The 27,796-nt window shown below is 43.8% G+C and overlaps 1 protein-coding gene across 3 annotated transcripts; it reads right to left on the minus strand.

Annotated features, from left to right (window-relative positions):
* Positions 1–1,334: 1,334 nt before the first annotated feature.
* On the minus strand, positions 1,335–27,069 carry itpkb (inositol-trisphosphate 3-kinase B). 3 transcript variants are annotated; one of them, XM_041958956.1, is made up of 12 exons: positions 26,596–27,069; positions 22,391–22,589; positions 21,742–21,904; positions 20,604–20,873; positions 18,654–19,610; positions 8,259–8,358; positions 8,101–8,138; positions 7,800–7,975; positions 7,185–7,389; positions 5,727–5,828; positions 5,019–5,090; positions 1,335–4,388 (listed from the first exon to the last, which is right to left on the minus strand). In XM_041958956.1, exons 2-12 carry the CDS (start codon positions 22,435–22,437, stop codon positions 4,179–4,181), a joined length of 2,340 nt encoding a protein of 779 aa, XP_041814890.1. In that variant the 5' UTR covers positions 22,438–22,589; positions 26,596–27,069; the 3' UTR covers positions 1,335–4,178. The 3 variants fall into 3 exon arrangements, with proteins under 3 accessions (XP_041814890.1, XP_041814889.1, XP_041814891.1); XM_041958955.1 differs by having other exon boundaries at positions 21,742–21,907; positions 26,596–27,068; XM_041958957.1 differs by lacking the exon at positions 20,604–20,873 and having other exon boundaries at positions 21,742–21,907; positions 26,596–27,068.
* Positions 27,070–27,796: the final 727 nt, after the last annotated feature.

Below are 27,796 nucleotides of genomic sequence, written 5' to 3' on the forward strand. Positions count from 1 at the left end.
AGGGCTGTGCTCTCGTGACAGGAGACAAGAGGGGAACGAAGCCACCAGCTGGAGGGAAACACACCATTGCACCATTCCTCACTCCCACCATCACCTAAACATAGATGTGAGGAGCAGTGATGCTCAGACACTGAAAGATGTGCAACCACACACTTTGTTCCATAGGCTATCAAAAATATTAATATTATATACACTCTGTTATTCCTGTTTTAGTATCTAAGCTTATCTACAGGTTAAAAAGGAACACCCTGTTCAAGACAGGCACTTCCACTATGTAGTATTTCCTCACTGTGTGTGTGCACTCCTAGATGCTATGACAGATTTTAAAGTAATAGTAGCAGAGCTGTCCTTTTCTTTGTTTGATTGACTGATTGGATCGATTAACAGAAGAAATTAGAACCTGTAAAGTGTGAGGAGGACAATTAAATTGAAATATCAGTGATACTGTGCAGTGACTGTAATAAAATATACAAACGTAAATTACAAGTAAAAAGCCATTTCCCCAGAAAATTGTTAACAGCGTCTTTTAAAATTCTTCCATGGTGCAAAAAATTTGTGTCCTGACTTGTCTGTCCGTCTTTTTGAGACGATTGTCTCTTTGCACTGCCATAACAGTGGCAGCAGAGGGCGCCACAGAGCCACACAGACCATGTTTTAATATGCTATATAAACAAGGTTGTACTTTTTTTGTTTCCAGGCTAAATGAACTCACTGGTTTTCTTAAGTGAATATGTGTCCTGTCAAACAGCCTGGAGTGTGGACAAATTTGGGTCAATAACGACGCAGTTTTCACATAAGGGACCTAAACTAGAGGCAGGAGACATAAACTCAGAAAAAACGATCCCTTTCTGTAGGGCTCTGGCATACAAAGCTTTGCAGGAATTTGTACGAGCTGCATGTCCAAAAAGACAACCTAAAGGGTTCACCTTCCCCGTCACCCTCCAAGAAAAAAAAGTCACATCTCTGCGGTGGTTTCCCTCTCACAACCACCCTGCCCCTGAATCATGTCCTCCCTTTGCCGCCAGCTCCGGATGCTGCTGCTGTTGTGGACAGGTGTGATTTGCATGGCAAATGACCCCCATGCAAACACAGCAATTAACGTGGCCAAAGGGGCAGCAGCAGCAGCGTGGGGCCACTGTGGGTTTCCTCAGGTCAGGACGAGAGGTTGTGTCCTCACGGGTGAAATACACACTCTGATGCCGGTTCAAACCATTGTCCCCAGAGGGTTTAGCATCACTGCTATAGCTAGCTAGCTAGCTATGTGTGTGGTTGCACATCTAGCTATCTAGTTAGATAGATAGACCTTTAAGATTGCAGAAATCACACATGGAGTCTTTTAGTTCACCAAATACACACTTCTTTAAAGGAACAATCCAAATAAATACACAAGCCAGCAAGTCCAGAGCAATATGATACCTACTAACAAACAACCGTAAGTGCACATTTGGGAGCATAAGCATTAGCCAAGATGGTTGGTCCTAAAGGCTTAGTTTGACATTTCGGGAAACATGTTTATCTGCTGTTTTCCAGAGTTAAAAATTAAGCTGGAGCCAGATGTCGGTTAGCTTAGCTTACAGCTACGCAACAGCTACCCGCAACTCTAAAGCCTGCTAATCAATATCTCATATCTTGTCTGTTTGATCAAAAATATTTGTTTTGCTTCTCCTGTTTCCGGTCTTTATGCTCAGCTATGCTAACCAGCTGCTGGTGGATGGTATCAACCTTATCATCTGAATCTCTGCAAAAAAGCTGACAACCGTATTTCCCAAAATGTTTAACTACTTCTTTACAAAAGGCACTGCATGGAATTATAATCAGTCTGTTTCTCTGTCTAATGTCACTGCAAACATTAACTGTAAACCATGGCATTTTAAATGTACGCTATAGTGGAAACTACTGTTTAGTTTTTATTGTTCATCAAGAACCTGTTAACATTATGAGTTTTTTTTCCTCCCACATCTGGCTGACCAGTTTTGTTTAGCGACTGTTTGCATTCCCAATAAAATAAATGACCGTCATTACGTGAACATCATCAGTCTTTCTACAGCCGTGTCCAGTGGTCTGAATAAGGTCCACAATGGCAGCGACCTGCCCCGCAGTTTGACTTCCACTCATTCTGTAACACATGCTTGAGGACAAAGCAACATAACAGCCCAAAATTCAAAATGTCACAGTATCCCATTCACTAAAAAAAACTAAACATTATATAATGTTATAAATAAAAACAGAATGAAATACAAATTAAGCCCAAACTTTAAGAGGATAATAAACATGCACCCAGGTAAGACTAAGCACAGAAACCGACAGTTAAGACTAAGAGAAAATTCCATCGTCACATTAAAAAGTAAGAACATGTTTTCAGTTGTCTGACTTGGCTTTGTAATGTCAAGGCACTGTATAGCTTAAATAAGATTGTTCATGGCTGTAAGTGTTCCACAGGATTTGACTAGACTAAAATAATGTTACAAAAACTAAATCAAACATAACAAATCTTTCTGTACACTGTGAACAAGCCCAACAATGTGTGAGAAGGGTTGTAAGTGTTTGGCCAGGGAAGTACAATGGACGCCATGTTGGCAGCAAATATGTTACATATGAAACAATGCCCCCCATAACATACTGAAACTGCAGTGAGCTCCACAGAGTTGCCAGTTATTGCCAGATTATTGTGGAGCAAACGTGGCTGCCGCTGAAACCCTCACTGACCGACCTGCAGTATCTAAATCCTGTGCGACTGGTTAAACAGAGGTGAAAAACAGCTTAGGCTAGTTTTGTTTTCAGCTCTAAAAACACGCCTAAAGTCACGTTTTCAGGAGTAAAAACACCCTCAACTGTACACTATTGAAACGTAATTAAGTGTATTTTTCTTCTTTTAAAGAAGTGGGCAACGTGCTGAATTTGTTGTCAAACGGATAAAAAAAAAAATCCCAAACATTTAAGTACAGATATGCTGAGGAGGAAATACAGTTCAGTTGGAATCTAACATATGCACAAAGTTGTATATCTAGTTGTATAATAGCAACCGAATCAAGGCATTTAATGTCAAATATGGGAGTTCAGCACTTTTTAAACCCACTACTCACAGTTTTTATGTGACTACAGCATCGTTAAAAACAGGATAGCATAAGTGCTGGTTTGTAGAAAAATGATACCACCACCAGGTCAGCTATTTTCAAATTCCACACACAGTAAATTAAATTTTGGCAATATTTCTATATGTATAATTTTCATTATTATCAACAAATCCCATGAAAGCAAAAACAATGAATGGACAAGCTGAAGTCTGATGCAGCTCACTCTGCTGTGCCGTAGAGCTCCATCCAAAAAACGCATTAATGATTTTTGTTTAGTTTTTGCACCAAATTAAATGTAAAGCCAGATATAATATAAAGCTTTTGGATAACTCTGGTACATTTAACAGTAACAATTACGTTAAATATTGTACATAAATGTTATAATCCGTATCAATCCGCTGCTGAAAATAGTCCCCGACTAATGCACTATTTTCTCCTGTTTGAGTAATGATTGCTAACAACCAGAGTGCCCAGCTGTTTCTCGAATATTATTCAGAAAATTATTCAGCCTTTTTAAAAAAATAAATAAATAAAAATCCCAAACTGATCTAAAGATTTGCATCTCCAGCAGGAACAAACAGAGCCACATACAGTCTGGCCAAAAACAGACTCACACATCTGAGACATTGTTTGGTCGTTTTATGGGATTTGTTTGTAACAACAAATATATAGAATATCACCAGCCTTAGCCTTCAGTTTGCATTAGGCTATCTAATTTTTTTTTTGCTCTTAATTGGAGAATTCCTGTAGTCGAAAGGTATAATGCATGTAAGAAAAGACATTTTTCTACACGTGATAATAGAAAAAACACAGATGTAACAACGGCCTATTACAGCTGGGCCTTAAGGATCACATCAAAAGGAATATGGATGGGGAAGAGCGAGATCCTAAAATCCACCGGAAGTGGATCGAAAGGTTACATCCATGAATGGATTTGGCCTCACATTGTTATGGGATGTTGTGGTTTGCAACATGAGGGCAAACATCTGTGAAGGAATTCTTGAGTAAGTCCGAAGTGTTCCCGAGTAAAGGGAGAATGAGTGCAAGCGGTTGTAGAGTGTCCAAATGTCCACTTGGATTTTTTTTTTTTTTTAAACCCAGACTTCAAGTCTCAGAGTTCACCATGGATGAAAGGATGTCCACCAAACTATCGAGTCCAAAGAGGTAACCATCTTCTCTGTTGCCCTCCACCCACGATGCTCGGTGGGTTAGTTCGTCCCCGTCGGGAAGAGGCGTGGTTTTCCCGAAGTCGATCATCCAGACTTTGGCCCGTCCTTTACTGTCGTGGACGAATAACAAGGAGCTGCCAATCACCTTCAGAGACACAAGCAGACAATGTGATGAATAAGAAAACAGGAAACAACCACTAAAACAGCCTTATGTCGTTCTCTCTGTTTTTTTTCTCAAACTCAACTGAACGTGTCCGGCCGCGGCCCTCTACAACATGATCTCACTTCCTGTTTACTTAAACTAAATTATTACATCCAAAGCTACTGGTGTGCTTGTCTGAATGTTTGTGTGTGTGCATGTGTGTGAGTGTGAAACCGAAATGCGTGCCTGTGTGGTCAGGGCCGTTCGTCCAGTTTCCATGACGAGGCCACCACGTCTGTGTGTGAACTGCTGTGTTTGCTCGAGTGAGTTAGTGTCACTCAATTACACTTAATCACTCAATTAATTAATTACATTTTCACAAAATAGATAGGAAAATGCTAAAAATATTGGTTGAGATTTGGCATTAATGTGCAACAAACCTGAAAACTTTGCATGCACTGAAACCCCCACATAGACTCAATATTCATGATATGATTTATCTGTGTTTTATTTTTGACTTTTGGGGTAAATTCACACACGACAGATAAGATCAGTTTTCTGAAGATTTTGCATGTCTCTGAGCTGCAGCAGTGCGGGAATAAGCCCTTTCCGTCGCTGGACGCGTGTCTTTACCTCGTGGGTTTTGAAGAATGGGGAGATCTCCAGAGTGTCTCTGATTTCCTGCAGCCTGGTTAAATAGCCGTTCTGGGGAAAACGAGACAAAGCAATAAGCTTTTAACACTTTGTTCACTCGGCTCTGTTCAGTCTGCATGAGAGCGCCGCTGCTGACAGTCAAACAGGAAACTCTACTCGACGTGGAGCAAGTCTGACACAGCACGGCTTTTAAAAGCTATTTTTACTGTTGAAACATGGGTGTCAACATGCAATGTCTTGTCTCGATGTATCTGATTCAAAAAAACACACTCACAAGCATACACACATACACAATCCTGTCAAATACTAAGAGTGTGTGTGTGTGTGTGTGTGTGTGTGTGTGTGTGTGTAAAGAGGCCCAGGGAGTTCCCAAGGACTTCCCTTTTCTTCTGGCCCAGGAAGCTTAAGGTCAAACTGTGTATCTGTGCATCTCTGTTCATGTGTTCATGTGTGTATGTGTGTGTGCGGTTGCGTGCGTGTGTGTGTGTGTGTGTGTGTGTTTCACATGGGGTTGTTAAAACAGCACAGAGCAGTTCAACTTAAAAATTCCATTCCTCATCTGTTTTTCTGTCCCGTACAGGGACAAAGGCTGTTCACACACACACACCCACACACACACAGACACACACACCCACACACTCACACACACACACACAGACACACAGAGTTAACTACAAACTCACTCACCAGTATGTCCTTATTTCCTTTGACGAAGTCATGGAAGGCTGCAGTAACTTGCTCTCTCGTCTTTGTTTTCTTAAAGTCTCTGTTCACTGTCCCGTCCTCCTTCTACAGAGGAGAGGACAAAATATCACGTCAGGGGTCGTGGAGGTGTACAGAATGTTTATATATATGTGTGTATATATGTTTATAGTATATCTACTCTCTGTCTTCACAAACTACAACTTCCCGCTCCTTGTAGAGATGGGAAGGATGGAAGGGGACGAAGGAGAAGGAGCAGAGGAGAGGCTGGATGAGAAAAGCAGAACAAACAATGAGGGGAGGAAAAGAAGGAGGGAGCCAGAGATATTTTTAGAGATTTAGCCTGAAAGCAGGGAAAGGTCTTTGACTCTGCGTCACTGACCAGAACCGTACACAGAAACACTTCGTTTAATCTCAAGAACTCGTCATTTCTGTGGCTATTTCACAAATTGTCTTATGACGACTAAAAATGACAATGTATATGGGTCTCAGGGCACCCTGTGACCGGCAGTTGAGACTTTTGCCAATGTGCAGCAGACATCACACGAAGGAAATAATCATGCAAACGTAGCATTGCACATCAGATTCACTTAAAGTGGAGGCACTCGTAGTTGTAGTATCACTGGTAGAAGTAGTAGTGGTGCTGCAGCATTAACATCAGCAGTACAGTAGCAGCAGTGGTACAGTAGGTTGGCATCAGAAGCAGCAGCAGCAGTGAGAGAAAACCAGTTGGTTGGTTCAGAGCAGAGTAAATGAGCTTTTCTTAATCTGCTGGCTGCCAGGCAACAAGGTACTATTTGGAGCCAAAAGTATTTTTCCCTTTATGGTTCAGGTCTGAGTACGGCTCGGGCTCTCTCTGCCTTTCACACACACACACACACACACAAACACACATACACCAAACCTGATGAACACACACTTGTCACATAAATGAGAGCATACAGAGTCTATATAATACACACATAGTTACACAGATCTACAAAAGCGGCATATGGACTGCACTTCCACACTTCTTATTTCTTCATACACACACCTCTGTTTCTGGGGATATCCCTCAGTGTCATGGCAACAGAGCACCAGGAGGCCGGGAATGTCCTTATATAGCCACAACCCTCAAATAAAGACAGCAGAGGCCGAGGATTTGTGTGTGTGTGTGTGTGTGTGTGTGTGTGTGTGTGTGTGTGTGTGTGTGTGTGCAGTGTCAGTGCCAGATGCTGAGGCATACAGAGCTGCCACGGACAGGCCTCATGCATGACAAAGGAACTCATGCACAAACATATACTTCAGAGGAAGTTTCTGTTCAAAACAGGAAGTTAGATCATGCCCCTGAAGGACACCCACACCCACACACTGAATACTAGAAGAAAAGAGGGAAGGAAGGCTGCACACACACACACACACACCAACCCACACACACTCACACCTGCCTTTTTTGAGTCTTACCTTGACTCCCTCTATCCTAAATCCCAGAGTAGCCGTTGAGCTTATGGTCTCCCTCCACTGCATGTATCTGGGTTTGGTCACCACTTTCTGCTGGTTTTCCTCCGGCGTAGGCGCTTCGGGATCGACCTCGATCATCTTCTGATACATGTCAGGCCTCGGGGAGGGCTTCTTGCGAGCCTTGGTCAGCTCTTCCTCGAGGTAGGTCCTGCAGCGTGGGAGGAAGAAATAAACACAGGTGGCAGGTGGGTGAGGAAGACAGAGAAGAAGAAAGAGTGGGTGACAGACGTGAGCACGGGGAGGTAGGAGGATGAGGTGGTGAGGGTGAGAGAGAAGGTGTGAAGCAGACGTCTCTTTCCAGACAGCGTGACACAGCTGCTCAGAGTGGCATTCAGATCAGAGCTGATATGCTGTTTAATGCCTGTTAACAGATGATTCTCATTTAAACCCGAGTCCAAGCCCAAACTCAGACATGTTTGTAGATTGTTGTGAAAGTAAAGAACACGTAAGTTCATTTATGATTCCTATCCGAGGTTAAGCGCCACTATACAAACACCCGGCACCTCTATCTACACACTTAGGTGACGTCATGCCACGTCATGCGACGCGTCTTCTCACCTCACTCCCATCTTGCAGTCCATCACACACGGGAAGTCAAACTCGGCCAGCAGATCCTCCATCTGGTTGTATTTCTGGCCGTCCTTCTCCACGTCTCCGTGGTAACCAGGCACGTAGGGGCGCAGCACGTCCCTCATCAGGAGGGACAGACAGCGCTGCTCGCAGTCACAGTGTTTCTAAGGGATGTCAACGGGCTGCTGTTACTCTGTGCTCCTGGCTACGCTGATTCAGCATAAGCGGAAAAAGCAACTTTACATGCAACAAACAAAGAAGGTGCGACTGGTGTGAGAGGGAGCCTTACTTTCAATATACGACCGTTGGCTCCCGCCTTGAAGCTCCCTGTAAAAAGACATATTTTACTGCCTTTTTGGTGTGTCAGGACCCCTTGAGTACTGTCTTAGCCCCACGTTCGTTTATGGTTTTACTCTAATGAAACATATGACGTGTGTGTCCACATACCTGCGTGCCCAGCCAGTTGTATCCAGGGATATTTCTTCTTGAAGGACATGACAAACGGTGACCAGTGGACCATGTTCTTAATCTTCTTCCAAGACTTGTGCTACAAACACACACAAACAACAATATTGTTATTATGTTACTCATGGCTGAAGACTTATCATCTTCAAACATGTTTAAATCTGTTGTGTAGTGCAGGTTATACAGCATACACCCACTTATTTTTCAGTCAGCAGTGCTTACACCCACTTCCTCATCCCCTCTGTTGTGCATCATTCAGTCATATTTTTTCCTTAGGATGGTGAAGGCATGACCGGCCCTACTCTGCCTCTGATTGGCTAGAACTTCATTGGTTGGCTTGGTCAGGTTTAGGCATAGTGTGTGATGATTGGTTAGGGTTTGGATGAGAATATCAGGGTAAGCCAATCAGAGGCAGAGTAGGGCAGGTGGGGCCTTCGCCATCCTTGGAACAAAAAAATCACTTATCAGCCGACCTGCCTGCCCTCTTAGTTATCCTCAAATAAAATAAGACCTCTGGAATATTTTATTGGCAACATAAATGGGAAAGATGAACTGCTAAAACAAAATTTTACTTTCAGAATTACAAGCAACCTCACAATGCTACATCAGCACTACATCAGGGTGAGGGGCATAAATCGGGACATAAATTCAGAGTGTACCAACTTCTCCAGGCATCTCTACACCACTGGATATATGTGGAGTTCGCCAACTCCATCGACTCAGTGCTCATCCGTTCAGATGGCAGCGTGCACTCGTCTTAAAATCACCCAGGAAACAAGTACCAGTAGTTAAAGTTCTCTGCGGAAACTTGTGGCTGATCCAGCACTTTGGACTGTTTCGTTCAATGGCTATGAGCAAAACAAGCCTTTAAAACACACACACACACACACACACACACACACACACACACACACACACACACACACACACTCAGTGTGGGGCATCCCTGACCCTGGGGGAGCTGTTTTCAATCTCTCTCTGCCAGCTTCTCCCACACTATCCTTTTTTTCTTCTTTAGCTCTTTCAGAACACTTAAACTAAACTCTGGAGGATCGAGCTGGGGTTTCCCCTGGTAACACACACACACACACACACACACACACACACACACACATGCACACAGTTTCTCCTCGGGCTCTCCCTGTCCCTGGCAAGGATAAAGTGAACTGCGGGACTCCTGCCACACACACACACACAAACAAACTCATTCACAAACTGAGACATATGTTGTCTCCAACACACAAACTGCATACTGCAAGTAGTTTTCAACATCAGCAGCTTTTATGTCAGCGACCACAGACCGCCTGAAGTCAAGTTCTCTCTTCTCTCCAGCCCTCCGGCCCAGTTCTCCCTCTTTGTGATGGAAAGACTTACAGCCTGCAGATATATCAATATTTAACTGCAGAAGAAAAACATGTTAAGCTCTCTAAAAGCATTGTAGTGGATACAGGCATGACAAGTCAAAGACAATATTTGAAGAACAAGAAGTGTGACGAATGGAGATGAGCAACATGAGAAAGTTACCTTTCCTTAAATCATAAACGATACTACTCTGTTATCACCCTGAGCCCCAGTGCATGTTGCAACACCTCACTGAAGCTACAATACAGTAAATAACGCTCTCATTGAACAACATATTCAAAAGAAAAGACGCAGCTTTTTATGCCAGCAGCATTACATCAGATGGAAAAACTCCAGATGTCTTGTTCTGTGGGTTTAAACAATGCTTGGCTGTGCAACACTGTGGCAGAGCTAACAGTGGATGCAGCACAAAATGAGAAATGCTTTGAGGAGGTTCCCCTTACAAGGCAAATTAGAAATGGTTCCATTTCAATCCAGAACACGGACACTCGAACGCAATTTACATCATGTAAGACAATACGTGCTGAAACTTCCCACAGAGCACGGCAAAGCTTTCTTCTTGTTCATGGTGTGATGTCACACACAGATTTCCTGTGGTCTGCAAATACCTAGAGAAATAATATTATGTCTACAAATAACCAGAGAAGAGAAGAAGAGAGAGGAGAGGAGAGGAGAGGGGAGGATAAGATAAGAGAGAAGACGACCATAGAAGGAGATATATAACCCATGTCACATAATCTCAACCTGACGAAAATTCATCAGCTGATAGCATGACTATCTATGGTTAGATGCATGCACACACACAAACACACACACGCACGCACACGCACAGGCCTTCAGACACACACTTTCTCGCTCGCTCACTGAGGAATCACATGAGGGGGTTTTCTCTGCACCACTGAAGGAGAGAAAGATCACGTGGTGGAAACTAACTGAAAGGTGGGTCAGCTGAAACGGGAGAGAAGCTCGACCCTGGGATACCATAAGGATTGTTAGCATTTGACAGCAAGTTTGGCAGCAAGGTTCAGCATTTCTAGAAGTCTACTGAACTGATTTCTTGTGTTCAAATGGCATAATAGCTTGTATAAAACCTGAATGCTTTCCAATGCCGGTTCTTGGTGGCCTGTTAGTTAGTACGATGACAAAATGTAACATCCAATAGAGGCTTGCACATGGAACGCTGCTTGAATTTATCCTCTGCCGGTCGACAGTAGACCTACGTTTTGATCAGCAGACAGATTTAAATTACAGTTTCTGGCTTCTAGTTCGAGGAAATGCAGCTCTGACAAAGCCTTTCAGACCACCAGAGGGGCACAAATAAGTTCAACCGGTATTCCCCCTCTTATTTTTTCCACCATCTATAGCCAGTTAGCAAGAGTATCAGGCTACAGCTTGGTGAGTAGCCAGGGTCTGCACTTTCTCTGTCAACTCAGACTGTCATCCATGTACTTTGTTGCCCACTTACAGCTGGTGTGTGTGTGTGTGTGTGTGTGTGTCTGGACTATCTCACACGTGAGTCATAAAAGGCATTGTCACAGCGTGTAGGTTTAGGAGGCAGAGACATTAAAATGCAATCAGACGTGAAGAGGAGAAGTTTGTGTGTAATTAAAAACTAAAGAAAACAACTATTACCAGCACTATTATGGCTCAATAAAATCTGACTGCGAAAGTTGTCAAACACCGTTAACAAGGACTAAATCCAGGTATGAAAAGCACTCTGCAAGCCGGACATAAAAGTACCTGAAGGTGGCCGGTGCGGAGGTGGATGATGGTAATGACAAAGATGGCTCCGACTGACACAACAACACTCCACAGTGAGTACAGCCATGCAGACCACATCGTGGCCGATGGGCTTTCTGTCAGCCGGGGAGGTGACAAACTAACAAGACTGATTATCTGCCCAGCGCTCCTGCAAAAACGCAGCCAAACTCCGTCTCCCTCCGTGGCCGCTTGAAAAACTCCGACTCGCGCGCTCCTCACTCTACGCCCCGCCAACGTTTACACGCGTGTGTCTGAGTGTGTGCACTGATAAACAATTGTGAATCATTTGATTGGCAAAACAGAGGACAAACATTACCTGGACATGCAAATCTCCACTCTGGTCAAAACATTTGAAAGACACAGATGGAGTTAAGCGCTTCTGTGTGTGTGTGGGTGTGTACGTGTGAATACACACTATATACCGTGAGTGTAGAGGCCTTGTGGAAAAAGCAAACTAAGTCTGTGTGTTCAGTCCACGTATTTCTACTTACATATGTTTGAGTGTGCATCTAGGCTTGTGTAAGTATGTGTGTAAACATGCACGTGGCTCTCTGTATGTGCGACACAGAGCGATTTAGACAGAAGTTACAACACAGAGTAAAACAGACAAAGGGAAACTTCGGAGCTGGTGAAGCTGCTACGATGCACCTTCAGCCTGTAACGTCTGAGTTTTTCTGAAGTAAAAACAAGCCATGCACATAAATCACTTTCAGTCTTCTCTCTGTGTGATTTTATATGAATGTACCGGCCAGGTTTCACTCAAAAATGGGTCTAAGACACCCTCACAATAGCGTGTGAAATGATCATTTCACAGCTGGCTGGTGAAAATCGCCTTTTGTGCGTGTGTGAAAAAATTAAATTTGCATGAATGCGTCTGAATGTGCGACATGCAGGAAAAAGCACTCACGGAAAGTCAAGTTCCAAAACATTTGTGAAGAAAATATTCTTGAATGTGCCAATTCGTTTTCAAGGATGCACGAGAGGTGGAAGAAAAAAGCTGCACTTTCATGAACATCCAAGCACACGTTCAAAGAGGGAAGCCGAGCGTGAAAATCAGCAATCCAGAGTTGTGACCCTGCGTTCACAGCCAGAATCCAGCTCGCCAACAAGAGCACTACAAATGAAATGCCCCATCAGAAATCACATTTTACTATCCTGTGAAAGTCAGCCTGTCCAGATCAATCAGGTTCTCTCCTCTCCTCATTTTGAGCTCTTTTCAACAATTGAATTTCAGGATAATACTGCTGTATTTTAAAGATAATCTTCATGACTTTCTCTCCTGCAAATAGTCAGTACAGTCTTCTCTAACTTTACAGAAGTCATTCGCTGCTGTCATGAAGATGTCTTAGATTTATAACTGCTGATGGCATAGCTTAATGTGTGTCTATATGTTTGTTAAAACAATCTACCTGCAGCCTATATAATATGCCTTTTGATGGCTATTTACAAGGCGCCCACACATGCTGATCATGGTAAACAGGCAAGCTGTAACCACGGTAACTGCAACATAAAAAACTGTCAGGTTCGGGTCAGGTTCGGTTACTTCTCTCTCAGACTCACACAGATTCTAAACAAAAACAAAGTCTATATTTGGTATTGTCAGGGTCTCTTTTTTTGTATTTTTCCACATCAGTGCATTTTATCACCGCGCACAGTCGACTGTCTTTAACGGTCAGACACATGTATCATCATTCAGGCACCTTTGTGTCTTTGGAAGGGCTCTTATTCTTATTTGTTACACTGGTGTTTGAAAAATTAGCATTTTTCCTATGAGAGCAAAGCTGGACATGAACCTGAAACTACAATTCAAAAAAGGTGTTTGAATTGGCAAGTACACACACACACACACACACACACACACACACACACATAGACTCTTTCTCTCTGCCGAAAACTTCCGTCAAAGTCGGCCTCTCTCTCATCTTTTTCTGGCTCATTGCTCTCTGGCGGTCTTTCTGTCTTCTCCTATCTCTATCCCCAGACCAGCTGGATAACAAGCGGCGAGCAGGAAGAACAGTAAAGTTTCCATCGAGAGAGAGAGAGAGGGAGAGAGACAGAGAGAGAGAAAGAGAGAGAGAGAGGAAATGGTAAGAGAAGGAACTTCTTGCAGACAGGAAGTGGGGGGGTTGCCGCTTGCCTCAGCGACAGTATTTTCCACATCCGCCGCTGACTACAAACAAAAGAAAGAAAGAGAAAAAAAAGGCCTTGCCCTCTGTAAACAACAGAAAGAGCACGGAGGAAAAAAGAACCATTGAGGCGAAGAGTTTCTACTGGCCCCTTGATTATTATCTTGTAGAAATATGCATCACATTTTTCTACATCTGCAGACACGTTTTGACTCAACACACATTTGCATACGACAAGTTAGTTATTGAATTGTACAATCAACAGATGTCGTGTTGTAAAGGGTGCTGCACAAATGAGTCTGCACAGATGTAGAGAAAGTTAAAGAGAATTAAGGTTACACAGGGAGAGCAGATATCACTCATTTGCATGCAGGGAGGAACGAAAGGAGGAGAGAGTGGTGAGAATGGCAAAAAAAAGAAAAAGAGAAAAAAAACAGGGCAAAGGGTAACTCTGGGTTACAAATGTGTAATGTGAAGAAGCAGGGGAAACACTGATGCATGCTGATGTTTTCAACGGAGCAGCACGGAGGAAACAACAAGCCTGATATCGTTCACCACAAGGTCCCCGTGCAGATACAAATATTGCAAGTCTCTGAGTCTGCAAAGTTCAGACACACACGCATTCACGCGCGCCACACTCAAAAACACACGCACACACACACACAGACAAAATTAAACTGCAGGGAGTGTGATGCAACGTGCTGTCGATGCTTAGAGAGTGCACGATGAATCTCTTAGCGACGAAGGCTGGCCGGTTGAAAAATAGCTTTATAAAACTGACGACTGCGTAAAGGCGAGAAAAGGGGACAACGCAAAGAAAAAAGGGTGAGATGTTTGTGATGTGGATGTTCAGTTTGTAACTGTGAATGACTTGCTCAGGCAACATATCTACTTGCTTAGACAATAAAACGACTTGGTTAGGCAACAAAATTACTTGCTTAGCCAACAAATAAGCTTGATCAGGCAACGAAACTACTTGCTTATAGGCATCTAAACTACTTTGGAAACAAAACTACTTGGTTAGACAATAAATCTACACAAATTCCATTACTACAAGCACCATATGTAGAAGGTGCCACCTGTGGATCTCCAGTCTATGAGGTGTACGTATCTCTTTTTCTGCACAAATATTTGCATTCTTGTATCACATCCAGCAGGGTTTCCCCAGTGTGTCTCTGACAGCTCTGAAACCGTGTGAAACCACACTTCACTTCTGCACCGGGTCCAATACCAGGTACACTTTCAAAGCAAGCTGTCAGCTTCTATAACTGCGGGCCGACCCGGCAGCTTGAACACACACACACACACACGCACACACACACACACGCTTGCCCTCTCGCCAGCAGCGACCTCACACAGAAACACCAAATAAAGAATTGACCGGTGTTTCCCCTCTCACAGTACATCAAGTTCGTACTCTGTAATATACACAAATAAGAGTTGGACACGCACTCACAAACCTACACACTCATACACACACATACACATACACACACACACACAGCTGTGAGAGGGAAACTCGGTTTGACGTCACAGGGCTGCTAGGCAACCAGCCGCCGTGGTAGAGAAGATTTTCCACTGCAGTACAAACACAGTTCATGTCTCACTGGGTGTGTGTGTGTGTGTGTGTGTGTGTGTGCTGATATTTTGTGCCGACCCACTTAAGCTACAGTTCAGGTCATAAAAATGACTTTTTCGTCCCGTCCTGTCGACTGCGTTTGGTGAGGTTTGATTTGATGGTCGGATGAACAAGCGCAGGTGCAGATTAATGCTTGGGTCAGTGTGGATCACACAAAAAGGGATGTGAGTCAGCGCGACATAAGTCACAGCGCGCGTGTGTGTTCAGTATCGTGTTGTTCTACAAAGTTCATCCAGCAAAAAGCTGTCGGGTTGTGTGTTCAGAGGGAGTGTCATTGTTAGCCTGCACTAGTGTGTGTTTTACAGTTGAGCAGTATGGGTGCAGTCCTCACTCCAAGAGACACATCTGTTTATATAACAGATGTAACTTTTCAACAACCACAGGGTCACTGAAGTGTCTCCAAAACTGTAATGCATCCGAGTTCTGTTTACAATCCAGACGGCGAGAGTAACAACACACCTTCTGCATCATTTATCGCGTTCGTAAGTACTGCCCCACCTCCGTGCTCCACCAGCTTCAGCTCCTTTCATCTTACCGAAAAGCTAAACGTGATGCCGGGCTTTTCTCTATTAAGTACAAGTTTAAACACAGCTACAACTGAGTTCTGACAGTAAGTTTATAGAAAAAAAATCAAAGCCGCTGCTCAGTTTTTCAGGGCTATGACAATTAATTAATAATAATTAAAATGACACAGTTTTGTCAGTAGAAACAGTCCATCCACAAAGACACTTATTTTATTGTGAAAGATTAATGTTCAATAGATGACAACTGATTGCTTGAGTGATTGTTTAAACTAATTAAAATAGGTCATTTGTATTAGGAAGCACACTTGTACATAAAGCCCGTCATTGGGATTGGTTGCTCATGCGTCCAGCTGCTGGTGTATCCCATCATTCTTGTTATTCACTGTTGAATTTTCCAACTCTCTCGCCCAATTCTGTAAACTATCTTCAGTTTTAATGCTACTCGGCCAGCTGTGTTGATAACACGGCCATTCTGTTGTCAGACATTCTTCATTGTCTTAAATCCTATCATTGTGTTTCGCATTTCCATGTTTCTCTATGAGGATTCATCTGAAGCTGCTTCGTTGGAAGAGCCCTGCAATCTGTGGAGCTGATGCTTGCGGGTGAATAACGCAGAAAAGCTAACAACTGCGATCACCTCACAACTCTTCTTTGTTTCATTCCCCAGAACTCAACAGAAACGCAGTAGAAAGAGAAACACAGATGCCTATCAACTGCAGGTGCCCTTTTGACGCTAATTTACCAGAACTAGGAAAACACTGGCAGTGCATATATGCCTTCTATCCTTGGAGAGGTGCCCAGCCGTCAACAGATCAGCCAAACAGTGTCTATATATGGCTCTGTTCACATTCCAGCCTCTGCCAGTTAAGCGTACACTCTTAAAAAATTAGCTGATCCAGAAGTTAATGACCATAACAAAACACATGTGTTTGACTGTGTTTATACCAAGAAAATGAAACAGCCAAGCTCGCTTAGGTGGATGATTATTGGGTGAATGCATTCACAATGACGCAGAGCCTTCTAATGCAAAATATGAACCTCCTGCAGAAATCACTGGTCTTGTTGTTTGTCATTTCTGTCTTTCTCTGCAAGCTGTGCCTATATAACTGTACCAGAGACAACCACATACATCTGCGTACTTCCTGGTACATCTTCAAGTGTCCCGTAGTGTCAAAAATGGCCTTTAAGTGTTCGGATCTGATGATCATTGCTATATGCGAAATAAAGTGAAGTCTCTCCTGCAATAAACAGCCATGAGAAGAGGAGCTATGCTTTCTTTAATGTTAGTTTAAAACAAAAATGGCGAATAAACAGCAAATACTGTCCAGCGTTTTCTCTCCTGCTCTTTCTTTTGTCTCTTTCTTTCTGCCAGTCTTTTCTCAAACTCACTCTGTCTTCCTCTCTCAGTATCACTCTTCTCTCTCTCCCTCTCCTCTTTCCTACATACCTCCCACACAAGCAAGCATGCTTTATGTGTATCTGCATGTTCGCCTCTTGCACACAGGTTTCCTCAAACTACAGATCAGGAACTGCGACAGGCTACAGACAAGAACGCGAACGGCCGGCATGTTTGACATCTTTGTGCTATGACGGGGGGAGATCCAGACTTTTACAAGTATCTCTGAACCTAAAACTGTCCTTCAGTAGGCTGCAGCCACCAGCAAGAGCTTCTGTCTCTTTCTCTGCCAGGACACAGAAAAAAAAACACTGACCGGAAATATGCAAAGAGCAATACAAACAGTATTCAAATACGTCTGACGAATTCATTTAAACAAATAGTTTGTAATCCCCGCCAGCTGGGAGAGCTGGGAAATCGTTTTGGGGACAGGTCATTAGATTGAAACTTACAAGAAAGCTGCGTCCACTGCACAGAAACTGGAGTCTCTGATCAAAAACAGATGCCTCTCACAATGAAAGCAAACATGGGGAATAAGATTTTAATGGGGGGGACCATGTATTTAGAATATGCATTGAAATATGTGGATGCCCCACTGATCACATGCAAATGCTTGTAGCTCAGTTTTAGAGCTCACATATGATTCGTGATAGCTCAGCTGATAAGAAGTGAATATGAGCTTCTCTCTCTAAGCCACAAACCCAGAACGAGAAGAAGTCCTAAAATCAAGGGACACTTCTGGGACCGGCACATTGTTTACAAGAAACGCTGGTAGAAATCAGTTATACAATCCTTCGTTAAATCGTGCTTCAAAGCAGAAGTGAGATGGCCCCGTGAACTTATCTTGGCTACAAATAAAAACACATCCACCCACCCACCTACACACACACATACCCAAACAGGCCTCAGCCTCCTCTTTGAACGGCGTCCAAATGCAGGCAAAGACTAAGTGTGTGTGACGGGCAAATTCTCTCGCTTTCCCTTTTTCTATCGGCCGTGCTCTCTCACACGCACGCCCTCGCATCACCCACACACTGAAAACACACCTACACACACACACACACACACACACACACACACAGGTCGGGGCACAGAGCTAGCTTTGTTACAGTGAATGTCAACCATTACTCAGGCAAAGAGCTCTGGCCAGTTTGACAGAGGAGCACCCAGCAACACGCACAGGCGCACTCGAACACACACAACTGGAGGTCGACCGATGGTGGATTTTTAAAGGCAGATCGTTTGCAGCACCCCCACCAGCCTGCACTAAACAATTTTTGATTTGGAAACTGGGTAAATGTTGAACTGAACATCTAAGTCAGAGTAATAAATACCTAAATAAATAGATAAATCTGGAAATGAACATTAAAATGTGATGTAGCAGCTGAATAGCAACAAACAGGAAACAAGACAAAGTGCCTACAGCCATGCTAAACGTTTTCCTGTAGAGTGGCACAAATTCTCAGATATTATGTTTCCCATGTGGATGATGAGAAATGCATCATTGTCATTTAAAACTCTAGTGAATCACACACACTGACAGACAAACACTCGCTCTGCTCTACTTACTGCCTTCTGCTTTGAACTGAGGACGGCAGGGTTGAGAAGGTGCTCTCCTTTCTCCGCGTCGCTGGAAACATCCTCCTCCGACTCCTCCCAAGACGAGGAGAAACCGGCCGAGGAGGCAGAGGAGGACGACAGCTTCCTGAGGGAGCGGGTGGAGGAGTTCGGACCAGGGACGGGGCTGGAGCTGGGGCTCGGTGTGCGGCACGGCCCCTGGTCTGAGCCGGGGCCTTCGGATGTTTCAGGCTGGCTTTCCAGACCGTGGTCCGTTATTATGACTGCGGGGATGGAGGGAGGGGTGGAGGAGGAGTGGTTGGAGGAGTGATCGGTGATGTCCAGCAAGCATTGGGAGCTCTCACTGCTTGACACCTGCGGAACAGCAGGGGTTTCTGGGTTAACCCCCAGCCTGTTTGCCTCAGTCTGGAGCGGCGTCTCGAGACCCTGTTCCTCATCTCTCACTTCTCTCTCTGTCCGTCCTCTTTGGTCTCCCACCATCTGTTTGTTGTCTACCTCCTCTCTGTCTTTCTCTCCCTCTTTTTTCTCTCTGTCTGCTGTTGCATCTGCGTTTGATGCCTCGTGGGAACCCCGAACAACAAACGGTCCATCCAAACAGGGCGTCTGCATCAATGTTTCGGGATGGCGGCCATTTTGACCAATCAGTGTCTTCTCAGTGTTTGTTTTAGTGGCCTTGCTGTCCTTCGCACCTTCATCCCTCCCCCCTCTCCTTTCTCCCTCCATTGTTTCTCCCTCCCTCTCTCTTCCATTCTGGACAACAGGGGGGACTTTACTCTCCTGTGGGTGGGTCATTGGGCAGTCGAGGGCTGTGTTTCGCTGGCTGGGACTGGAAGGAGTTTGGCTGGGCGACCGTCTTGGAGACCGAGGACTGCGCTGGAGCTCACTGTTAAGCACCTGGGCACGAATACCGGAAATGTGGGCCTCGAAAATGCCAACTTTTCCCCTGACCTGAAAGACACAGAAAAAAATGAGGGTCTAAATGCAGCTACAGCTCGGTTTCCTCTGTCTAACTGTAGAGCTCATCATTCACAGGTGCAAAACGCTTGATGAGAGACAGATAAACTGACACAACGAAAAAAAAAGACAAAATATCACCATAATGTACTACCAATGTTAAGAAAATTGAAAATAAAAATGAGCCTGAACTCCAGTGTTTTCCCTTTTTTGGCTTTTAACAGACTGTGCTGAAAAACGAACTGCTGGCAAGCTGCAAAGTCAATGTGTGACTGTCTGCAGTTTCAAGCACTGAGTACAAATGTAGGCTGGAGTACAAAAATGAAACAAAAATGAAACCAATAAACGGTGGTTATGTAAAAATCCTACTTCATTTTCAATGTACTTAACCCTCAATTTTAAATTCCAAAGAATCTTTAATGATAAAAAAACCTTAGAATCACATTCTGGATTATCTTAATTAATGCATGTTGATTTAAGTACAAACAGTCAAAGGCAAGTGAGGCTGGTAGGTGGGCAAAAGCTAAAGTGAAAATGAATTACAGTAAGTATGACACAGTATGAAACTGAGAAACACTCTTTAATGTGAAAATATGAAAATAAAAGCCTTTTCACTGAATGACAGATACTGGAAGTCTAATTTCCCGGCTTGTCAATCATATAAACATAAAAGAAACAGCTGAATACTGCATAAGTAGCACTAGCAGTGGCAGTACTTGCAGTAATTGCAGTAGTGGGAGTAGCAATAGCAGAAGTAGCAGTAGCAGTAGCTTGAGTAACTGTGGCACTTACACGGCTGGGTGAGAGCAGCTCTTACAGGCATTGTTCTGACTTACAAGTGAAAATAAGACAGTAGATCCTTCATAGTGTGAATCTATATCTGCTCTACATTCCTGGATGAAGACAGACAGATGCGCTGAGTAAGACGGACACCGTGAAGACACAGAGGGAGACAGACACGCAGCCAGACAGACAGAGAAGAGGCACCTCAACGTTCTGCAGCTCTCTGTGTATCTGCAGCAGCTGCGCCTGGCGTCTCCTGTCCTCTCGCTTCTCTCCCGTCTCTCCTCCCCTCTCCTCCTGGCCCTCTCCTCCGCCTCTCTCCTCACCGCCGGGCGAGCTCAGTCGTCGGACCCGCTGGCCCACATTGACTCCCAGGAGCTCGGGGCTTCGCGGGGAGGGCGAGCGAGCGCGGCCGGGGGAGAGCAAGGGCGACGCGGGGAAGACAAAGGTTCGACCCAGGGTTCGAGGGCTCGTCTAGCGGACACGCGAGACGGGATTAGAGGCGCTCCAAAAATGACTCACTCATAGCAGTTGATGTTTACATATGAGGTGGGAGGCAGTGGTCCTCACTTATTTGGCAGCACACAAAATCTACCAGCACAAGCAGAAGAAGCTACTTATTTTGCTTTCTTTTATTTTCAGCATTTTCTTAAAAGTGCGATGCACCAAAAGCGGAAGCACTCATTATGCAGAAAGGTCCATTTCAGAATCACATATGTAATATTATTGTACTTAATTATTGATGCATAAATGTGTTCATCGCTTTAACACTGCAGCAGGTAAAGGAGAAGCAAATAATAACTACTTTATATTTTAGTTATATTTTGTATTAATATTAAGACTCTGCACTTTAACTAGTAACTAAAATGGTCAGATAAATATACAACAATATTTACAATATTTCCCTCCTAACTGTAGCGGAGTAGAAGTATAAAATGGAAAAACTCAAGTAAAGTACAAGTACCTTAAAGTTACTCATGTACAGTACTCAAGTAAATATATTTAGTTACATTCCACCACTACAGCAAAAGCCCTGACTGTACTGATTAGAGCACAGGTGTGTTTTATCGCTTATGAGTTCAACTTGTTATTTATACTACGTGACTTTTAATGGAAAATTTACATACTCTTACTTTAAAGAAGCTGATTCTCGTATAATTGATTATGTAGAATATGAATTTGTCCCATAATGATTAAAATGTGAGTTTCCGTTTACTTCAAACTAAGCTCCGTACTGCTGCCATGGAAAACTCAGGAGTGTTTTTCTGTTGTTTTGGTGTTTTTTTTCGTGGAGCTAAAACAGGACAGCACGTGATGGGGTTTTCAGATTTCGCTGATTTACCTTAGGGCTGGTTGGGCTGTAGAGACCTCCACCGAGCGCGCCCCCACCCAGTAACTGACAGCAGGTGCTGCGATCTGGAACCGGCAGCACAGGTAGACTGACCGGACTGGCTCTCGCTGCAGAGGTGGTGCTAGAGGAGCCTGGCTGGGAGTGAAACTGATTACTGCTGCAGAGAGGACAGGAGAGGCTTGGTGGGTTTGTGCGCACATAAAAAAATAAAGGCTACAACTATCACAGTAACATAAGTGTTCCACACATGAAACTATCATACTGTAGTAGGTTATATATTAAAAAAGAATGAAGCACATCATAAAGCAGCATGTTTAAGCATCAGGAATGGGGAGTAATTACATGGTAATCTGATTACAAACCAGTCATTATATCATACATTCAAAGTTTTATTTTATTGACTTTTATTTATTGGTTTTTAACATTTTACTTTTTTTTCTTTACTGTTGTTTATTCTTGATTTTTTTGTGTCTGTGTAGTGTTTTATTTTGCTGTGTGAAGCACTTTGGGCTGCTTGTTTATATGAAAGGTGTTATATAAATAGAGCATAAATATAGTTACTGAGCAAACATGTTTAAAGTAGGCATTTCCGCAACAAACGGCGAAATGTTGTGCGCACTCCGAAAAAAAAACAGCTGACCTGTTCATGACTCCGAGGCCGTTCAGGTTCAGGGCAGAGGCTGCCATCCCCGCGGCCAGGCCAGGGGCTTTGAGTGCTGGGTACACATCTGACAATCTCCCCTGAAGCTGCAGGGAGGTCTGGAGAACGGCTTTCAGTGTTTCCTCTGCATTCAGGGAGCAGCAGCAGCTCCACGCCGCAGCAAAATCTGCACCCACCGCTGCAAAAAGATTTCAAATCAAATAGAGGAATGCATCATAATGACAGAAAAGCCTTTTTTTCCCAAAAAAACAGACACTCTAACTGCATCATGGACAAAGCAATGTAGTCAGATATCACTGTTCATGCAGGGGTTAGAACTTAAGAAAAACAAAGGGAAGGTGAAAGAGAAAAGAAAGAGTAAATAATATTGGAAGAAAGCGAACGTGGAACATGTTCCAATCACTGGAAATAATTTGCCTTTTCTCCTGTTAATGTTTCATTGAAGCTGAGATTTATACAACGCTCATTTGAATCAAACAACTGTTTTATTACAACAATTCTAGTCTCTTCAGCTGTCGTTGTCTTCCTCCTCTCACCTAGGAACCTATTCGTGCCCTTGTTTCATAGCTTTGTTACTGTAGGAGCAGCAGCGCGGTGGCCAAAGTTCCTGTGGCCCGGCACTGTTTGTTTGAATGTGCTCCGCTCTAAAAATAAAAGTCACTTTAAGGTAACATTCTTTCAGGGGGAAAACGAGGGAGAAAGGGCAGGAGGCAGAAAGAGGGAGACGAAAAGTGTCGGCAGAACTAAACACAGAAGAAGAAAAGCTGGAGAGGGTGGAGAAGAGATGGAGACAGTTCAGCTGTGGAATCAATCAATAAAGACGTGTGGAGACGGGGGTCGTATGAGATTTTAAATGTACCACAACAGTTCAAGAGAATATCCCGGCTTCACTGTCTTTTTTTGGTTGAACAAACACTTTATGTTATAGTTTCACAAAATATTATATCCTGACAAACAGGAAACTGTATATAAATGTAAATTTTAGAATTCAAAACCGTAGATAAGATGACGTACACGCATATTTTCATACAACCCTATTGAGGCGCTGAGAGTCGCTGACTCAGCACTTTTAACTGCGAAACAGCGTGTTCACTTTTTGGTTCTCGTATTCAGATTCATCAAGACTGTCGTCATCGCTGCACCACGGGAGACTAATTGCTATGTTGTGCTCAGATATTTTTAGCTTAAAAAAAATTAGCTGGAAGTCTCGAAGCAGGCCTGTCACACCGAGGCAGAATCAAGTCCTGGGGTCATTTCATTTGAAATAAATTTGTTCAGCCTGAGCGCGAGAAAAATCATGAGGCCGTTTTCCTGTGAAACAGTGCAATGGTCTGATCCCCTTACAAGAAACAGGTCTTCAGGAACCAAAACCTGTCATTTAGCCCTTAATCAAGATGCCTGGGAGGTGAGGTGCAGGAAGGGAAACTAACTGAATTAGATGGACACGCTCAGCTCATCACTGTAGTGCTTTGTGTGGTCTGAGACTAAATTCTTCCACTACAGGAAAGTCATTTTCTTGTGACCATCCAGATGGGGTGTGTGTGCAGCAGAGTAGCACGGTCGAACACAGGCAAATATGTTTTTTTCCATCATGTAATCACTTCTGTCTCACAGAACTGTCAGCAAAATTAAACCGAAGCTCCAGCGTCTAGAAAACAAATCCTTTTCAGCCCAGTTCTGGTGCTCCTTCAAGCATACCAGCGTTTTCGTCACGTGCCGAGCTGCCAGAAACGGCCTTGGGATGTGCTTTGATCCCAGATAAGTTAAGACATCAGGTCATGAACATCAGGGTAAACATGGGATTTCCTTGTTGGGGAGTGACGCAGTTAACAGAGAGGCAGGAAACAATCTGAATGGCTTGTCACTTGAGTAGCGGCACAGCTTTTTTTTCCCCAGTGTTAAATCACTTCTCTCTGTTTATTGGACAATAACATCCACCAAGTTTCAGTGAAAACGCCACGGTTCAGGCCTCGAGTGGGGACAGAGCGTTAGAGAGAGAAGGGGGGAGGAGGGGAGACAGTGCAGGACAGCGACGGGGACAGAAGGAAGGAGACGTGTTTACAGGCTATTTTGGTTTAGCTGTCTATTCTAAATCTTTCATGCAGAAGAAGCCGATTTACTTTCTGTGAAACGGCTCAGTTGTAATGAAGCAGCACCGGGCACCAGGAGCCATTTTCACACTGCATGTTGCACATGGTTAGCTGCATCCCAAAGGCTTTTTTATCCCCTCGCCAAAGGACGGCTCTGGATTCTGGGTTCAAAGTTTCATCGGATCAAGCGCGACAAGGCACAAAAAAGAAAATGACGCACATTTTAAACCCTGGGCTGATCCAACTAGTAGTTAAAGTTGCTTCACAAGAGACAAGGCTTTAACAGAAGCCTAACCAGCAGACACACTGCAAAGGAAAGCATTAGAAAGCCATAATACAACACACCCCTGTCTCCATCTCCCTTACAGATAATGTTGTCCACCAAGATGCATGCAACTGCAGGAAATATGCTAAGCTATCCATGAGCACAATGTTGACAGTCCAAGCATATGACGGTATCACATCAATGCCAATCAAAAACGGCCACGCAGCAGGATAAACGAAGCCAACCGTGACCACGACCATGACTTTGTGCTCACATGCCATAATCGCCACTCACAAACACACCTGAGCCGGCAACCGCAAGAAAAAAGGGGAGGAAAATTGAAACTAATGCTTGTTGCGAGGATTCTGGTAAAACCACAGCAGATGAAAACTACCTCAGAATGTTTGTCTGTGCTTCAGAGCAGCCTCGTGTCAGATTGAGTGGGACTGCGTGAGCATCCAAACTGTCCACTTGCCTACACAAGTGGGCAAAAAGCCTGCGTACGGTGCAGCAACAGCAACCCAGCTGATGAAGAGTTTAGAAGATGCTGATGGTGAAATTTACATTGGCAGATGGTGGCGCAGGGCGATATGACACTGTAATGAAGTCATCGACCATCAGACAGTTTATACTATTTAAATCCCTTTTATATTTCTGGGTGTATTATGTCACTGTGGGCAACGTTTACGGTAATATTGGATTTTTATATGATTTTTGCATCAATGACATAATTGCCAGGTATGTAACTAACTAGATTACCCCAAAACACACATTCCTATCTGTTTTTTAGATCCATCAACAGCTCCTGAATTGAATTTCAAGAAACCTTACAATGCCACAATGCCACCATCTAAAATTAGCACACCACAATTTTTTTATCCAAATGTTCCTGAAGGCGTTAAAAGGCCTCAAGAGGGCCGTGAGGTGGAGCCAGACTAAATTAGACAAAATAAGAGCTGCAACAATTAGTCGTTCTAATCAATTAATCAATCAATAGAAAATGTTAAGTATTTTGACAATAAATTATTTGTTAATGTCTTTTTTTTTACATGTTAAACACTGAACTGTTCCATCCCTCCAGAATGAGGCTTATTCGCTTATAACGACGTTAACTGAAGATCTTCTGACAAAACAATTTCAATATAGAGAAAATTATAGCCAGATGAATCAGCAATGAAAATAATGATGAGTTGCAGCAATCTAGTGCTAATTCAATGCAAGGGTTGGGCTCCAATAGCTGGTCCCATGTTGGGTCTGCTCGCCAGCTCGATAAGTGGTTTGTAAAGCCCCCAGTCTGATAAACGTCTCGTCAAACCTTCTATCCCATCCACCTCTTCTCATTAGCTAATTTGTGTGAGTTTCATGTGTTCGGATTATTATACCTCTTGTTACATACAGGTGCTGAAAGCTGAACACTAAAAGGCATTTGACATGATTGGGCTTTGATAAGTGGATTCAGATCTGGATTCAGGCAGAATAAAATGCTGTCTACCTCCAGTCCTGTCTATTCTGGCTGAGCTACACAGTGCTGTATGTCATTGGAAAACAGCTATTATCTACAAATGAGTGCATCTGTAATCATAAAACAAATATTAAGGGTGAAATTAATAACATTATTCTTTTTGAAGTAATCTAAAACAAGGATGAAACTCCTCAAGTCGACTGGCTGGATTTAACTAAAAGGATGAGCAGGCCCATAGTAACCTTTCACTGCTACTTCTCCATCTGCGCTACAGGTGGGGGTGTTACAGTGTAATAATCTCCATCTAACAACAGTAACCTCCTGAGATGGGGGTCCTGACCTGACAGCAGGCCCTGTGTTGTCTTACCTGAGCGCTGCTCGCTCCGAGGCTTCTCCGGGACTCTGTTTTAGCTCTGAGTGATATCACAGAGCAAAGGATGGCTCTCCTCTGTCTGAGTGTCTGTCGCTACAAACACACACAACATGCAGGTACGCGGCTCGTGCACCAGAACAAACTTCTCATCTGCTCCTCTTCTGTGTGTGTGTGTGTGTTTTTTTTTTTTTTTTCTTCCATGCACCAACTTGTTCGACGCCGCCGCCGGTCCCCTCGGCTTCTCCACCTTTTCACCAAAAATCCTCCTCCAGAGAAGAAGGTTTGAAAACGTGTCCGTCCTCCGCCAGCCTCTTCTCTCTCTGGCTGTTTTCGGGAAAGTTGAAGGCGCGTCGTGTGGAGCGGTTCAGAGCCTCACAGTCTGCTCTCAGGAGGACTCGTTTCTGTTGTCATGCGTGCAGCGCGACACTTCTGGGCTCGTAGTAAAGCGCTGTTTGTCTGTGTTTGAAGCCGGAAGCGACGAGACAGCCCCTCTCTCTCTCTCTCTCTCTCTCTCTCTCTCTCTCTCTCTCTCTCTCTCTCTCTCTCCTGTCTGTCTCTCTCTCTCCCGTCTGTCTCTCTCTCTCTGTCCTCTATCTCTCTCTTCTGTCTCTCTCTCCTGTATCTCTGTCCTGTGTGACTGCACACCAGCGCGGGGAAGCCCTCAGATAAACATAACGCACGCGTGCACAAGCGCGCGAGTGAACTTCATTAGAGCGCCAACACGGAGTTTGAATCAACAGTGAGATACTGCTGCTGCTTCTCATGAATAGTGACAGAGACTGTCAAGACTTTCAGTGGTACTTATCAGGTCCAGGCAGGCAGATACCAAAGTGTAAAGACACCCTTTTATAAGTAAAAGTCCTGCATTAAATATGTTCCTTCAGTAAAACTCTGTATCATCAGGGTACTAAAAGTAAAAGTGTAAGCAGAAACATGACCCAATCATCAATATGACCCTTCAGATTTTGGTCAATAATTGCCCACAGAGCGTGCTCACAGAGATAATTATTAGTAAACCATGTGTTTTACATGTAAAATCATAATCTGAAAAGCAACTAATGTCTATACTAGCCATGCAAAAGGTATTAGACTACACAACAACACCACTGCACAACGACAGTCCAGGCTGGATCACCAACAGGAAACGGTTCAGGCCTCAGAGGCCTCAGGTTCTAGTGGGGTGTGAGTAGTTTAG

The sequence above is a fragment of the Chelmon rostratus genome, chromosome 18, assembly GCF_017976325.1.
Source record: "Chelmon rostratus isolate fCheRos1 chromosome 18, fCheRos1.pri, whole genome shotgun sequence".
In the NCBI taxonomy this organism is placed as follows: domain Eukaryota; kingdom Metazoa; phylum Chordata; class Actinopteri; order Chaetodontiformes; family Chaetodontidae; genus Chelmon; species Chelmon rostratus.

Bases quoted from the DNA above. Each gene is read 5' to 3' on its own strand.
- itpkb (XM_041958955.1), bottom strand. From the start codon at position 22,437: ATGGCAGCCTCTGCCCTGAACCTGAACGGCCTCGGAGTCATGAACAG. The intron at 8,359-18,653 runs GTAAGTAGAGCA...GTGTGTTTGTAG, and splicing joins TCAGTTCAAAGCAGAAGGCA to CACAAGTCTTGGAAGAAGAT. The intron at 7,976-8,100 runs GTAAGGCTCCCT...GACATCCCTTAG, and splicing joins CCAACGGTCGTATATTGAAA to AAACACTGTGACTGCGAGCA.